We start from the raw sequence: 15,667 nt of genomic DNA on the forward strand, positions 1-15,667 counted from the left end.
ACATCTAAAGATACTGCTTTAGAGTGGTTGAAAGCTTCATTTCCTCTTGAAACCAAGGCAAATAATGATTCCTATAGGGTGTTTCCTTTGGATGGGCATAAAAGCTATGAAAATATAGATTTTCTTTGGGAATGTCATCGGCATAAAGTTTATATTCTTTTTATGCCTCTACATTCCTCACCCTTCTTCAGCTATTGGATTTGGGATCATTTACGTCCACAGAATCTTATTATTAGGCGGAGATAACCGAGCTATTTTTTTGGATGATGCCTTATCGGTTAAGGAGTGCTTTTTAAGGAGTGCTTTGTTCAATGCTATTAAAAGGCATGTTTAGAGCCATTTACACATTAAAAACAGGATGGAAAATAGCTCTGAACCCATCTAAGGGCCCTGATTCTCCCAGCTCCGAATTCAGCCAAAACAACAAGAAATTCCCAACACCAATCCCAAAGCGCACCAAAATAGGTCCTAATCCATTACATACTCCTAGAAGCCACCTTCAAATTTATAGTAATATTGAGCTTCTAAGGCAGAGGCAAGATACAACTAAAAATCTTTGGCTGGTCCTTCATAAAGCAGGCAAGGCAATTGATCAACTCCAGGTAGATAAGACAGATTAACAAGGTACGATCCACAAGCAAAAGGCACTTATTAATCGCCTAACTAACCATGAAATTAGGAAAAAGGTATCTACAGGTCCAAGTACAAATTTTTCTAGTATAGAAAATATCAAGGCAATAGAGGAAGTAGAGGAGAAAAAAAGACAATATCAGGACAAACATGGGGATCATGAAGCCGGAAAGATGTTAGATGAAGTGGTAAAACGAGCACTAGAAGGCTGTCTATTTGAATTCCAGATAAAATATAAGTTAGTGTTGTTGGATGGAGTTAAATGTCCAATTTGGTGGCCGATTCTAAGGGGGCCGCTTGGAGGGGTCTGATCTTAATATCATGTTCCGCAACAGCGCATGCGGCTAGCTTGCCTCGCTCTTCATTCCACAAGGTAGGCGACAGGGAGGTTCTTTACATACGACATATATGATATGGTAGACGTATTTCTATACTAGTACTGGGCAGTAGGTTGGCTAGGATATCTATACAGGATGTGGTGGGAGTGTATGAGGCTATTCATCAGCCAGCGGTGACTCTATCACTCCCGGTACTTTGTCAGTGGCGCGGGGATTATCCAGAGGTTGTCCCTAGAAGGCAGTTGGACCATTCCCAACCATCTGCGCAGTACAGGAGACTCTCAGTATGCTATGAAGGACTAATTCAGCTAGTTATGGCTCTGCGCATGCCGTTTCGCACGTTAGCAGTTCAGCAACATTGGTCCCAATCAGCCAATGGACTAGCAGCCTAAAGTTAATCCCCTTTTTCTTCACTGCTGTAAAACTTTCTCTAGTATGATGTGTATCAGTACTGCTTATATGAACCAATTCATCGGCTATCCAACTATCCAATCATAATCGATCAGCGATTTATAGCTCATCTGGTAGTTTTCGTATGATAAATATGCTTGACGTGGATGACTGCCATGGTCAGGAGAGACCCCAGGCATCTCAAGGCATCTCTGGTGGATCCGTGCGCCCCCAACCATCTGCCCCGCTATAAGCTCATCTGGGACAACGATGTGTCCCACTCCCAGCACTATGACCAGCAAGATTGTGTGGATCGAAACGTTGTAGAGATCGCGTCATGGTTTGCCGAGATCAAATATAGTGGAAATGGCCCAGCATTCATCTTCCTGTTGTTGATGACAGAGTCTGTCTTCTTATATTCATTTCCTCTAACAGAACGATCTTCTGGTATCCAAGGAATTCATCAATATGAATATACATGATATTCCTCATTTTGCGTAACGCTCGTAGCAACATGACTTCGCCCCTTCTGTGTGTGTTCAAACTGCACCATTAGTCGTCATAGCACCATGATCGCCTTGCTATCTCACAATTATGTAGGTCATGGGACTGCCGATTTCCCCTAAATTGGCATCATGCTTATTTCCTATCTCACACGGCTACACTCTAGCCGTATTCACCCCTACAGTATGAATTAGGGGATCAAGGAGTTCATGAATCTCCAGAAACTATCATCCGCATACGTGCCAGCAAAATGAAACGCGTCGGCAGTAACATCCAAGGCGCCACAGGTTAAAAGCGGGCGAAGTGAGGCATCGTAGGCGACAATATCGCCACTCGTCAAGTGGTCAAAAAACAGGCCTTACATGGGATGCGGTGGTGCCCCCACCTCGGATGGAAGGTCCCATATGTGGCCCGGTTCAGTGAGGATGCTCAATGTACGATTAATTCCCGGACCACATCTCCCCAGCTAATGTTAGTTCTCCATGGTTCAAGGCCCGGTGCTTGTAGCATGATCGAAGGGTGGGTTTGTTGCACGCTTGATAGACGGTTTCGAAGGCGTCCATACAGGTTCAGCACTAGTCCATGTGCCGATCACGCCATTTTGTTGTAATTCCCCAGCACAGCTAGTCTCCCAAGACCCCATTCATTGCTGTAACTGTCTAGCATGTCGGCTTTCTCTGTGGGAAACATCAGTTAGGTTGCGGCAGTCAACACGTGTCCAATGACGCGTAGACCATATTGAAAACCTTGAAGCCTTGAGCCTGACTCCAATAGAATAGCCGAGCTTGCGAACCAAGGATTTCCAGGCCGGCCGTCAGCGCCATGGAGCGACTTTTAGCGTGTGAAAATATACGGTCGATGTAGAGCGAGAAGGACAAAGTAGACAAGCGACAACAATGCCTCCCGCGCTGCCGGCAGCTAGACGACTTGGAAGGTGATCGAATTGCATGTCCAGCTGATTGGGGTGGGCCAAGCCGGGAGGGTTTGTATGCCTTTTGTAATTTCCTTATCGACTTCGTCGACAAGAGCATGATCGTCGTCACGGGAGCAGCCAGTTTGAATCTTAAGAACAGTGGAAAGGTGTCGATCGGCTGCCACGTAGCCTGCGAGGATCACCGAGAACGGAGTGGGGCGATTAATATCGGTCCTCTCGGTGGAAAGCACTCCCCTCTGCCGGTAGCAAACATCTCGTGGGAAGGAGAAAATGGTCGTCTGACATGGCAGTCAAGTTTGGCCTGCCCAACAACACCGCCATATGAAAGTCCCAGATATGAAGCAGCAGCCAAATCCGCTTCGGCGCTCACGATTCCAAGCCCGGTGAGATTCCATTCCTGGGGGACCAGACAGCGCTTCTGACAGGCATTCGCTGGTATGCAGCCCCAACTCCTGGCATCACGAATGGCACTACCCAGTGTATGCCAGGCCTCCACCACTAGGCCACTACTCTTCAAGAATGCGGCTCTCAGTAACCCCACCTGTACCGTGCCGACGGTCACTCCTCGCTTACCGAGGAGCTCCAAGATTGCACTACCGGTATCACTAAGTTCTTTGGCAACATCAAGTAAGGACATTCCGGCGCCATATTTCAAGAGCTCCAGCCTCTCGTCATCCGAGGGTGATATAGCAATGTTTGAGTGAGGACTTGGAATAACAGCGCGGGAAAAACACGAATGTCTGGCTGCAAAGCAGCAGGTCCCTTTTGCAATGCCAGGTAGGGTATGCGCCCATACATCCAGCTGGTCCCAAAAGGTGATTTCGTCTACAACATCATAATGCCAATTCACGCCATCGAAGAAGGTTTCAAGAAGGACCTCAATGTGCACTCTTGTGGGCATCTGGCGCATCAAGCCTCGATATTTCGAGGACACGTCCGCGGGATGCTGGCATGAAGCGGACTCTGCATGATTCGTAGCCAGAGATTCATTCCTGTCGGGCGATCCAGTAGTGTGAAATACTCCGAGCGTACTATGACGGTTGTTCGCTGCGTACCCAAAATCCCGTATCAAACAGACTCCCATCATGATTGTAGCCTTGGACCGACTCAATTTCCCCCTGGGTGCTGCCATTCTTCAGATTCGGTGCAAATATGCTCGACCCCGAAGTATGTTCCGTATTTGAAGTATCGGAGAGCGAACGATCAGGTAGCTCTTCATAGAAGCAGAATGTCTTGTGGTACTGCGAATTTGCCTTTTGACATTCATCGAGATTGGGAGGATGTAGACACGTTGCCTGCTTGCCTCGCTTCCGGCAGTTCTAACAGGGCCAACTCCAATCACACTGGCGAACGAAGCTTAGCAACGAAAAAAGTGGCACTCCAGGCAAATGACTGCCCTTTTCCTCTTCCGTGGGCTCAGTGTCCCGGCAGTCTCCTACTGTGCCATCTAACAAACTCATTGTAGGGAGCGACAATCGATGGAAAATGAAAAGCGACCCATGCTGTGAGAAGGGGATATTAGAAATAATTACTAGGATTCGGTGTTTTTGTATGTACAGTCAATGCTCGTGTGTTCAGTAGTGGCTCGAATCCAGCAGGCGGTCAGATGTATCTGGCAGAATCAATGGGAGAAAGTTACGTAAGTAACCGATACAGTTAGTGACCTGCCTAGTTAGGCTACTGTCAGATATACGGCTAGTCCCGAAGAGGAAATAGAGTACGATTAGTAAAAATGTCTTATTTGAATGAATTGAGCTGGTTGGGCTCTTCTTGATTATTCTCTTGGTTATTCTTATTGGTTATTCTTGATTGATTATATTGTTGTGTGCTCCGCGGGGGTTTTACCCCGATCCAGTCACATGATTCTGGTCCACCAACGGCCATATTATTTGACAGCTACTTAGGCATTCAGCGGAATTACCGATATCCGGGTTGCCGACCTCAAACGCTATCGATTCTTTCGTTGGAAACCCTCATACTACTAATTAAAATGCCAGTAAGTTAAGGCCGATATTCCCGAGAACTCCATGTGGTTGTCTCAGGAAAGTGGGTGCCATTGAGTTCTAACCTAGTGATGTGACTCGGGGGGGAAGGAAGGCAGTAAGCTTATCACAGCACGCAACCAGTTTGCCTTATAGAAGAACAATATATCATTGATCTCCTAGACCACGATAACTACTACCATACTTCCTTGGATGTTTAACTTGTGCCTCTCTAGAATACAGGAAAGGAGTTAAGTACTCGGGGTGTAAACCTGCATGTTAGGCACATAAGGTGCAGATCATTACTTTATCGCCTAGTGAAAAAGTAGACCTTACCCTGCACATTCTCTGGCAGAAGATAATCAATTGATCTATGCCTCAGTAAAATCGAACTCCTCCCACATACCGACGCCATTGTATTGGGCTTTGCCGACAATGCCACCAGACAGGCTACCAAGCCACCGGTAATATACGGGGCTCTGTGCACTAGAAGCAACATTATCCGCCTGCACCCGTAGGGAACCTTCCTCCAACTCCATGGCGATGGAAAATCCAGACAAAGTGCTGCCATTTCCTGAAAGACTGGCTCCACTCTTGTTGGGAAGGACCTGAATTCCACTGGTATCACAGGAACTCTGCACGACACGTCCATCCCTGGCGACATAGGCACTCACATAGCGGCTTCCATCAAGTTGAACTGTGTCAAACCACACCAAAGAGTAAGGGCCCAGGCGGCCGTGGCCCCAGTACCAAGTGCGGACGTGTTGGTCGAATCGTTGATCCCCCCAGTTCTTATCATGATAGCCAACGCCCGTGAAATGGATATCAGAACCCCTAACCCGGAACGTGCCCACTGCGTTCGCATCTGGTATGGCATTTGCCCATCCCACATGCGGTGAGATGTGAAGGTCCTCACCTGGGCGACTGAGACCGCAGGGATAGTGGGCGGGAGCAGCCTACCGAAGCAGTCAGAAAGCATATCCGATCACATGGGGACTGTGTATCCAGGACGTACCGCGGACAAAGATAGCGTCCCGTTGAATCTATGAGCGGGTGAATTAATGTGGACCGTATAGTGGCTGAGGTCGGGGGATCCGAAAAAGCTGAATCCGGTACTTTCCCATACCCCTGAGGCACCCTGGCCATCAGTGGACACGACTACTTCGCCGGAACGACCAGGTCTGTTGGCGATGGGGAAATAATGACTGGTGCCGTTATCCATTGTGATGAACAAATTCACCGATGAGGAAGAGCCCTTGAGGACAAGAGGGAAACCCCCGGGAGTCGCGCGGTAGAGGACAATGACCACGGAAGCGTTGCTAGTGGTGGACACGGCATCAAAGTACCACCAGTCGTAGGAAGAGCCATTCAGGGCCATCACCTTAGGACCATCGACCACGTCGCCCGCGACGTACCGGACAGGGGCGTCACCAGTGACCACCTCATTCGGGAAGCTGTAAAGCTCGGCGAATACCGCACCCATTAAAAGGAATGTTGCGAAACTGAGAAGACCTCGCATCGTGTGATGGATGGCATTACCAGCAAAGAGAAATCGATTGATGGAATGGAATGGACTTGGAGAATACGGGAATAGAGGGTTCCACGTTTTTCTTTGCTCTGTCTCACGTGCAGTGTAACAGAGCATGCCATCTCTTGCCAGCATCTTCAAGATCCGCGATTCACATGCTGTGTTATGGGGATGGAGTCAGGATCGACCGGTTTCAGAAACTCGAGGATTTCCATGGAGCGGAATTCGCGTAACATGGCATATTGGACACGTGGGAATCCACTGGAGAGAACCTCTATTTTATGCTGAATGGTGTGGCTAGGGCAATGAAAGAGATATCATTGATCGATTTATATGCGGTCACAACATTATCCCGCATTTGTGATGAGTCCTAGGAATCTGAGAAATAGCTAATGTACCCTAATTTGTTGAATATCCCACCTCAGTTCTCGGGCTTCCTCCCCAAAACCCACAAAAAGGGGACTTCTTGTGTCTCTCCACCCTTGTCTTCGATATCGGTCACAACCTCGCAAAGGATGAGCTCGAATCCAATCGCTGTCAACATCTCACGGGTCCCTTCCTCTCCCCATCCACTCCAGAACATGACTCCCTCCATTCCATCGAACCAACAGTCGTCAAATGAACCCGTACTGCCATCTCCCGAGCCAAAATTTCCCAAGAACCACCCTCCAGGCTTCAGCCACTTGTGTATCCTTACGAGAAGTGCAAGTTGCTCCTCTCGGGGGATATGAATAATCGAATACATGGCAACCACAGCATCCATACTGTGCCCTTCAAAGGATAGATTCATCATATCCCCCTCAACCAGAGACACATCCTTGGAAGTGAGATGCTGAGCTGCGAGGGCCAGTTGCACCGATGAAATATCATTTGCCGTGACCTTTAGGCCTGGGATGGATGCGAGACGAACAGTGCAGGGATCTCCAGAACCACATCCGAGCTCCAGGACCGACTTTTCATGTGATGAGGAGAGGAGATATTCTAACAATCTGTTAAGATACTGGATGCGAATCGGATGACTCGGTCTTGTCCATTCTGCGTAGCGGAGTGCTATGCTGTTGTACGCCTTTGTTATGTTTTCCTTGAGCGAAGTATGAGATGATGCCATTGCGTGTCAACTAAGACGTGTACATACAGAAGAAAGAAGAAAAGAAGCGAGATAGATGTATTCCGCGTTGGGTGCCATAGCGGGCACCTTATTGGGCTTAGTTTACCAGCGTTGCTCGTGTTCATTAGGGACCAAATATCACCCGCTTGATAACAAGGTCGTCTGGATTGGAAGAAATGCAGGTTATAAGACGAGTAGATAGTTCTTGGAAACAATGTCAAGACAATAATCCAAATTCTCCAGGACGACGCCATGCAATCCCAATTTGTGGCACATGCAAGTACATCCTGTTAAAGACCCCATAGGCTGTGAAACATCTCAAGTAGCGGGGAACCCAAAGAGTTATACAGCAACATAGCATTGTCTACATGGCGTGTCCCCATCGCACCAGCGTTCAATAAGTGTGGTGAAGCACTTGCAACACGGTCAGTCATGGATGATGATTTGCACACAGTATTTACATCAGACATAGTAAGACCCCATCTACTCCAGTGAAACGGCAACGTTGTGCGGTATTTTGGCTGACTCCGTCCGTTTTAACTGCTCTAATTTTTCCAGTTGTGATCTTGTCTTTTCGATTTCATGATCCAACTCATCCGCTGAGGCCAGACGATACCGCAGCCGTAGAATTCCGCCCGAGATCATCACCAACGCTAGAGCCACCAGGGGAGACCACTGACCGACCTGCTGGATATTCTCCTGCGGTGGTCCGTCGTTGTGGATGTACCATTCAATCCACACTACAAAGGCGATTATGGTGAAGGGACTCACCACGACGCTGAGCATGAAAGCGGCCAGATATATGATGTCGATAAATGGGCATATCCAAAGCCGGTTATGCTCCGCACTGAAGAGTTTGCGCATGTGTCGCACCCGGTTCAGAAAAGGTCCAGACCAGGAGTGTAGAAACTCCTTCGACTCAGCGACCGACTGTCGAAGGTCGCTCTTCAGACCCGAGTAGATGGATTTGCGATTTGTCCAGATCACCGACGCATGAAGCGATGGGATGTGCGAAGGGTAAGCGATAAATTGGAAGCTCATCAGCAGGAAGTTGAGACCGACGGAGACGGAGAGTAGGGCGTATATGTAACCTCTCGAAATGGAGACCTTATTCCAGAGACCGCGCTGGGATGCCTCGCTCAGCTCATCCACGGCCACGCTGCCTTGCAGCGAGGTGGTCTGCCGCAGAACCTGACTGGTGTTGAAGCAGGGATAAAAGCAGAGACTTTCGAGTTCCTGAAAACGGGTCGCGTTGCTGAAAATGCTCCATACCGTATCATTCCAGCTCGACACCCAGAAATTCGACTGCCATCCATCACTGGTAGTCTTGTTAAACGGCGGAAACGACGGGTTGCAGAACATGTATTGCGGAGGCGTTTTCTCCAATGCCGGCCAGTATACCAGCGCACAGATCGACCCCGCCAGCATGAGCAGGTTCCAAAGAAACAAGACTGCGTACTTGGAGCGTTTGTATTGCAGGCTGCGCGACCAGCACTGCAGGGGGAGGAACACCAAATAGCCCGTCACCACGATGGCCAGGACCGCGTCGGCGTCGAGGTCCTGGGCTGCCGGACGGAGGGACACCTGTGCCTGTCCAGTCACAATGGATGGGAAGTACTGGACTAAGCTGGTGTTACTCGGTACGGATGGGATGTCGACGAACGCCGGGCTGGGGTTCCGGCGACGGCTAGCGACGAGGATGAAGGCCTGAATGGCGGATGTTCCGGCGTATGTTGCGGCAGTCCCGAGGAAGACATCGGCCAGCCAGCCTCGCCATCGCGTTGCGCAGCTGACGAAGAGCAGCACATAGTACAGGTATCGAGGGCAGCTGTTGTAGATGGTGCTGATGGGGTACGTGCAGAGGGTTTCCTGCGCCACAAACAGGGGGAAATTAGAGCTGTTGTCGGCCATCGGCGATCCCTCAGACCCCGACTGCCACCAAATCAGGGAAATATAGATCCGATCACTCTTTATAGGTGCAATTCTCCATCCAAAGTCCTAACATTCATCAAAGTCAGTCTACAGGTTCTGCGGCAGGGCTGACGATATAGACTTGGGTCAGGTAGCCAATTTGCCATTGTTCACGATATTTTTTCTTTCTTACCCCTTTCTTTCAGTGGTTCAGCACCGATCAGGATGTCATGACGTCAGATGTTCTGTCATGTGACAACCATCACTTGATTTCCTATCCTGCTGACTCAGCGAAGTCTAGGTGAAGTATTCTTAGTTCATTTTATTTTTATTTTTATTTTTATTGCTCTATGTTTTCGTGCATTAAAGTGGGCAATGATGTATGCTGGATCCATATTCTGAAGGTTAGAAAAGGCCAATAGTGATACTGGAATCTTGAACAGCTCCATCGTCACGATATCCTTCCATTGAGATGAGACCCATACGCAAAGGTAAAGAGATATTTGATAAACAGCTTTACTAGTAGGAGTGACATATCCTATTCTGTTCGGAGACTTCCTGCGTTATATCAATCATTCTAGCGCTACGCCACGCAATTCCTTGATTTTCGCATCGTGCCCCATGGCACGAAGGTACGCGAGTCTGCCCCGACGAATGAATGGGATGGTTGTACTCTTAGTTTTCTCTCGGCAATATAGAAACGGTAAGCACTTGAGCCTGTCGCATCTAGGGAAAAGAAACATGGATAGTGCTAGGTCACAATAACGCCTTCTTATTAGCTACCTGTCTACCTATGCTGCTAACACTAGTTATGGTCTACTCGAGCTGTCATGGATCTCAGAAGAAGCTTTGACGAACCAAAGGACCGTGACGGTTGACCACTCATGGAAGAACTGCCACCGTCGTCACGGCCCGTAGCCGTCTGCTCCATCCTTGATAAACAGAAGGGCAAAGAGAGGCAAATAACCACCGCAGCAGCCTACATGAGGAATCTCACTGCAGTATGGAAGATATTTATTGTCCACATTTGGGCCCTTACCAGTTGGATGTTGATATGTATGCTAGTCTCTGGATAACGGCGGTTGCTTTCTCGCCCATTTTCAGGCTCTGCGTACCTACGTCATTCTCTGTTCTAGATAGTTTCAAGCGCTAAGCTTCGAGGTATACCGATAGAATATATCCGAGTAAACCTGTCCTTCCTTCGTTCTCTTGGAAGGAACTACATCTACCTGCAGGTAAAGCTACGACCAGACATTGTCTTGGACATGAACCCCATGCTCTGCGTGTCACATTCCTCACTTCTTCACCTTTCTCTGCTTGTGGAAATTGGCTGATCCCGAATACCGGTTCAATCTACCCGGATATCGGGGCATCCGATTCGAACATGGCAGGACATCCAAATGACGTAGATTATCTGGTATTGCCCACCCCCTTACCCTCTGATGATGTTGGATTAGTTTCTACGTAGGACTTGGGTTATTTTAATGAAGAGACGGGCCCGTACGCAGGGTCGACTCTATACAGCACCTCCACCCCTCGTCGCATGTTTTGAGTGTCCCAACACAGCTCTCCGTGGAGGTGTAATGGCAACGGATTCGCTGGGACCGGCAGTCACCGGCGTTAGTATAGCCTTTTCTGCTTTCACCGCGGTGGTCTTGTTGCTACGTCTCTTTTCTCGGATTTTTGTATTGAGAATCATAGGAACTGATGACTGTGAGTGTTCCCATCGGTCCGATATCGTCCTTGCCTGTTAATTCTCAACGATAGATCTCATTATTGCAGCTTGTGTAAGACCGACTCTTAACCCTCCCCCCTGTTTCTGCTGACCGTTGATGGATACTGCCAGGTCCTCGCCTGGGGATATGCAGCGGTTATCATTGTTGGTAGGTTGTCTGACATACTGGAACATATCTACACAAGCTAACGATAGGTGTAGGGGTCCAGCATGGATTAGGATCCCACACGAAGGATGTAGACCCGAGCCAAGCGTCGGCTTATGCCATTGTAATCTATCCCAACTTCTCCTGTTGTGGCTGTGGCGGTTGACGATTCCCAGACCATTTGGCTGAGCTCTATCTTCTATCTGGCCGCCCAGGGATGCATCAAAGTCTCGGTGTGCCTGTTCTACACTCGATTGGGCGATCGATTTCTCATTCGAATGTCGCAGGTGATGATGGTGCTGTTGACGTTACAGGCTCTTGGCTGCATCATGACGGCCATCTTCCAGTGCCATCCCATTTCCAAGACGTGGGAAAGTACCATCCCTGGGTACTGTATTAATATCGACGTCTTCTACCTGGCCATCACCGGGTTTTCGATCCTTACGGACGTTGTCACCTACACCCTGCCGCTGCCGGTCATCTGCCGGCTGCATGTGCCAATGAAACAAAAGGTGGCCTTGACGTTTATCCTCTGCATGGGTTTGCTGTGAGTGTCGAATTCGTCCGGATTGACCGTTCCTGCCACTCATCTCCATCCTCGATAGGGCGTGTGTCTCCGCTATTATTCGTATTTCCGTCCTCCCTAGTATGCTTCACTCCCACGATACGATGTATTTCACTGCCGCCCCGGCCTACTGGTCGATTATCGAGATGAACGTGGGCATCTTCGCAGCCTCTATCCCGTCCTTCAAGGCCATTGCGTCCCGTTTCCTACCCCGACTGATTGGAGAAAACTCGCCGGCGAAGAAAAGCCCGTCAAAGGAGAGTAGGAAGTCGTCGGGGAGTTTGAGAGCCGGTGACTACTTGCTACGTTTCCCAAGCGCTCCAGAAACACAGCATTCCGAGATCGCCACGGTCATGAGTGCGGCGATCCATGAACACTATGGCAGTCAGGAGGGTATTGTCATCCCCGAGGGACGGATTTATACGCTCACGGAGATCGAAATGAGCGTTGAGAACAGTCCTGCGTTAAACCATGTTCCATCCGCGCATGAGCAGCCATGCTAATAACACCGATATATTGAGGTCTGGGAAGGGGTAAAAGATTCACGATTTCTTCCAGTTTGTCTTCATGCTTGTCTTTACGTTGGATTTGTTGCCAACCATCGGTAGCTATGCTATACTCTAATCCTATAATTTTGATGCTTTACCTCTGTTTCTCTCTATTCCGTGATAGATGCATAGACTAGAATGTGGTGGGTCAGCCAAGTTAGGATTCCCAGGTGACCTCTTAAATCTCAACATCCTGATCAATACCACTCGCCACTGAGTCATGTCATTTCGGTGTCCATTCCCCCGAGCAGTTCCCCGGAGCAGCTCGCCCCGCCTCCGCAGTGAGGGATTCCCCAGATTCCCCATATCTCGGATTTTCTCCGAAGGAGTTTCGGTGACCGTCTCGTATAAGGAGTCACCGTCCTTCTTTCCCTCCTTCTTTCTTGTTTTCGATCAAATTCCCTGCTGCATCATGTCAAAATCCGCAGAGGAATTTATCGAGTTCGAGTCGAACCCTGACAAACTCGGGGAAGAACTCGACCAAGCCGCCCTGTATCAGGTCTATGCGTCCAAAAGCCCTGAATGGCATCGATGCATGACTCGACAGCTACTGCGCAAGGTGGACCTTCATCTGTTGCCATTTCTCATCCTTATGTACCTCTTGAACTTCTTAGATCGCAAGTGGGTGGCCCCCAGATCCGCAACGGATGGCGCTGACCAGACACAGCAACCTATCCCAGGCGCGTCTGGGCACGCTCGAGGAGGATCTGAAGATGAACGGCACCGACTACAACCTGGCCACGAGCATCCTTTTCGTGGGGTATCTGCTGATGCAGCTTCCGTCAAATCTCCTGTTGACGCGCGTGCGACCGTCCTTGTTTCTGGGCATCGCCATGGGCATCTGGGGCGCCATATCCGCCTGTCAAGCAGCGACACAATCGTTCGGGGGCCTCGTCGTGTCGCGCTTCTTTCTGGGCTTCGTTGAGGCGCCGTTCTTCCCGGGGGCAGTGATGTTGATGTGAGTGAGTGAGTGATCCGGTCCAATGACCATTGCTGATGGATTATTAGGTCGAGTTGGTATACCAGACAGGAGGTATGTCCCATCCGCAAGAACGGGAATCTGAACGAATGACAACTAACTAACCCTCCCAGTTGAGTCATCGCATTGCTTGGTTTTACGCCGGCAGTTCTCTGGCCAACGCATTTGGCGGATTGATCGGAGCTGGTGTGCTGGGAAATCTGCACAACGCGCATGGCATTGCCGGCTGGCGCTGGCTGTTCATCATTGAAGGTTGCATCACCGTCGGAGTGTCCCTCGTGGCAGCGTAAGTGTAGATCCCTTCTTTTCCACATCCGAGCTGACCGTCGTAGATTCATGCTCCCCAACTACCCGGCTACAACCTCGTGGCTGGATCACAGCGAGCAATCCTACGCACAGTGGCGTCTCATCGCCGACGCCGGCGAGGCGGACGACACCAACTCCGGTTCTATCAAAGAGGCCCTGTATCTGGTGTTCACGGACAAGCGCATTTACCTGTTCGTCCTGCTGCAGCATTCGTCGCTCCTATCGCAGAACTTCCAGTATTTCTTTCCGACGATCGTGCAGACCCTAGGGTATAACAATATCATCACGCTGCTGATCACCGCGCCGGTTTGGATGGCGACCTTCCTGATCTCGTTGGTGGTGACCTGGACGTCCGGACGGACCAACGACCGCGGATTGCATATCATTGGCCTGATGATGGTCAGCGTGGTTGGGTGTATCATCTGCACGGCGACGTCTAACGTCGGCGCCAAGTTCTTCGGCATGTTCCTGATGCCCATGGGCGCCGTGTCGGCCTACCAGATCATCATCGCCTGGGTGGCCAACTCCTTCCCTCGTCCGCTAGTGAAGCGCTCTGCCGCGATCGCCGTCGCCAACATGATCGGGAACACCGCCTCCATCTACGGTAGCTACATGTGGCCAGCTAGCTCGGGGCCGCGGTATATCCCTGGGGGGAGTGCCACGGCGGCCGTGGCTCTCTTCGTTGCCGGGGTAGCGTGGGTTATCCGCGTGGTGCATGCGCATATGAATCGGAAGCTGGACGAGGAAGAGGGACCGGAGCCAGAGGGAGAGGATCGGACGGTCAGATTTCGATATATTCTCTGATATCCGTTAGAATAGATTGCAGATAGAGTTCACGTATTCGATATAGATAGAATGAGTAATTACACTATGTCCTGACTGTCTATTTTACGCATCGACAATGTCAGAGACAGCCCATTACGATTCAGGATATTCTAAAAGCAGAGAACATCAACGTCAACGTATCAGAACCGCTCCCACCAAAGCCAGCCAGGCCGGAAAATCCGCCACCAGCATGCGAATGCGATGATATCCCAACCACGCCTGCATCTCTCGCGTCGGCTCCCCCTCTCCCCGGGTATCCTCCACGATGCGTTGAATGCGAGGCGCCACCCACGGCACGAAGCAGAGATGTCCGATAGCGCTGACCAGCCCGGTCCAGTAGAAGGTGGCGCGCGACAGGGGCAGCGGACGCGCGCGCGGACTAGTAATGAGATTGGCGACGGTCGAGCCGATAGTCGTCAGATTCAGAAGGAGGACGAGCGATACGCCGCGCGGGAAGACGTAGGCGTACCACTGAGGCAGCGTTGAGTTTCCCTGACGACGCAATTCGGGCTGCACAAAGCCGCCATTGTGGATGAGTTCACCCGTGGCGCATACCAGCGTGCCGGTGCTACTGGCAAAAGGGAGGACGCGCAGCAGAGCGAGCGGATCGAGGATGAGTCCGGAGGCCATTGGAACGGAGTTATAGAGTTGTTGTTGTAACAGTGAAGGGTCATGCTGTCTTAAATAGAGGATGATCGGAAATGCAGATTCCGAAATCCGCATCGGAATTCCTACCCCACCAACTCAACAAACCAGACGCAAAAATCCATGTAAGATGCATTGGGAGATTTCACAGTATTGCACGTATATCTCTATTTCGTGTATATCCTCTCTCTTTGTGGAGGTATTTTATACAGGTGAAAACTTCTAAATGCTAGCGAAGATGATACGTACCATTTTATGGAGAGCTAATGAAGGAAAGTCACGGATGTATCGACTATCATCCAAGCAGAATGTAAACAACTGATCCCTAATCTAACACCGAAATTCGCCGATCGTGATCACCGTGCTGAGGGTAGCTGGAGTAGCAACTGAGAGCTGATCCCGGCAAACACTGCAGCTGTAACACATAGTGTATTCCACACCAATCGACTCCAAGTATGCATAGTGTCGTTCTATTATAATTGACTGACAAATTTCGCTCAGATGGAAAACGAGAGGATTCCAGAAGCCTATCAAGTAAGCACTTTATATATGACGGCCAATAAGACAGCCACGGGTCTGCATTGATCAAGCAGA

At 49.8% G+C, this 15,667-nt stretch overlaps 7 protein-coding genes across 7 annotated transcripts; 2 read left to right on the forward strand and 5 right to left on the reverse strand.

The window, feature by feature from the left end:
• Nucleotides 1-2,780: 2,780 nt before the first annotated feature.
• Nucleotides 2,781-3,928, reverse strand: ATNIH1004_008114 (fungal specific transcription factor domain-containing protein; the record flags this gene model as incomplete). Its single annotated transcript, XM_033572727.1, has 3 exons — nt 2,781-3,032; nt 3,080-3,788; nt 3,852-3,928. The coding sequence occupies 3 exons, from the start codon at nt 3,926-3,928 to the stop codon at nt 2,781-2,783; spliced, it is 1,038 nt and encodes a 345-aa protein (XP_033423279.1).
• Nucleotides 3,929-5,149: 1,221 nt separating this feature from the next.
• ATNIH1004_008115 (uncharacterized protein) lies at nt 5,150-6,297 on the reverse strand (the record flags this gene model as incomplete). The annotated part of the gene is made up of 2 exons (XM_033572728.1): nt 5,150-5,734; nt 5,794-6,297. 2 exons carry the CDS (start codon nt 6,295-6,297, stop codon nt 5,150-5,152), a joined length of 1,089 nt encoding a protein of 362 aa, XP_033423280.1.
• A 430-nt stretch (nt 6,298-6,727) lies between these two features.
• On the reverse strand, nt 6,728-7,414 carry ATNIH1004_008116 (class I SAM-dependent methyltransferase; the record flags this gene model as incomplete). Its single annotated transcript, XM_033572729.1, has 1 exon — nt 6,728-7,414. The coding sequence occupies one exon, from the start codon at nt 7,412-7,414 to the stop codon at nt 6,728-6,730; it is 687 nt and encodes a 228-aa protein (XP_033423281.1).
• A 483-nt stretch (nt 7,415-7,897) lies between these two features.
• Nucleotides 7,898-9,325, reverse strand: ATNIH1004_008117 (uncharacterized protein; the record flags this gene model as incomplete). Its single annotated transcript, XM_033572730.1, has 1 exon — nt 7,898-9,325. One exon carries the CDS (start codon nt 9,323-9,325, stop codon nt 7,898-7,900), a length of 1,428 nt encoding a protein of 475 aa, XP_033423282.1.
• Nucleotides 9,326-11,534: 2,209 nt separating this feature from the next.
• On the forward strand, nt 11,535-12,273 carry ATNIH1004_008118 (uncharacterized protein; the record flags this gene model as incomplete). The annotated part of the gene is made up of 2 exons (XM_033572731.1): nt 11,535-11,752; nt 11,811-12,273. The coding sequence occupies 2 exons, from the start codon at nt 11,535-11,537 to the stop codon at nt 12,271-12,273; spliced, it is 681 nt and encodes a 226-aa protein (XP_033423283.1).
• Nucleotides 12,274-12,730: 457 nt separating this feature from the next.
• On the forward strand, nt 12,731-14,407 carry ATNIH1004_008119 (uncharacterized protein; the record flags this gene model as incomplete). The annotated part of the gene is made up of 5 exons (XM_033572732.1): nt 12,731-12,939; nt 12,986-13,276; nt 13,327-13,351; nt 13,411-13,583; nt 13,630-14,407. The coding sequence occupies 5 exons, from the start codon at nt 12,731-12,733 to the stop codon at nt 14,405-14,407; spliced, it is 1,476 nt and encodes a 491-aa protein (XP_033423284.1).
• Nucleotides 14,408-14,560: 153 nt separating this feature from the next.
• Nucleotides 14,561-15,058, reverse strand: ATNIH1004_008120 (putative integral membrane protein; the record flags this gene model as incomplete). The annotated part of the gene is made up of 1 exon (XM_033572733.1): nt 14,561-15,058. The coding sequence occupies one exon, from the start codon at nt 15,056-15,058 to the stop codon at nt 14,561-14,563; it is 498 nt and encodes a 165-aa protein (XP_033423285.1).
• Nucleotides 15,059-15,667: the final 609 nt, after the last annotated feature.

The sequence above is a fragment of the Aspergillus tanneri genome (assembly GCF_003426965.1).
Source record: "Aspergillus tanneri strain NIH1004 chromosome Unknown AapTan_6_pilon_pilon_pilon, whole genome shotgun sequence".
In the NCBI taxonomy this organism is placed as follows: Eukaryota; Fungi; Ascomycota; class Eurotiomycetes; order Eurotiales; family Aspergillaceae; genus Aspergillus; species Aspergillus tanneri.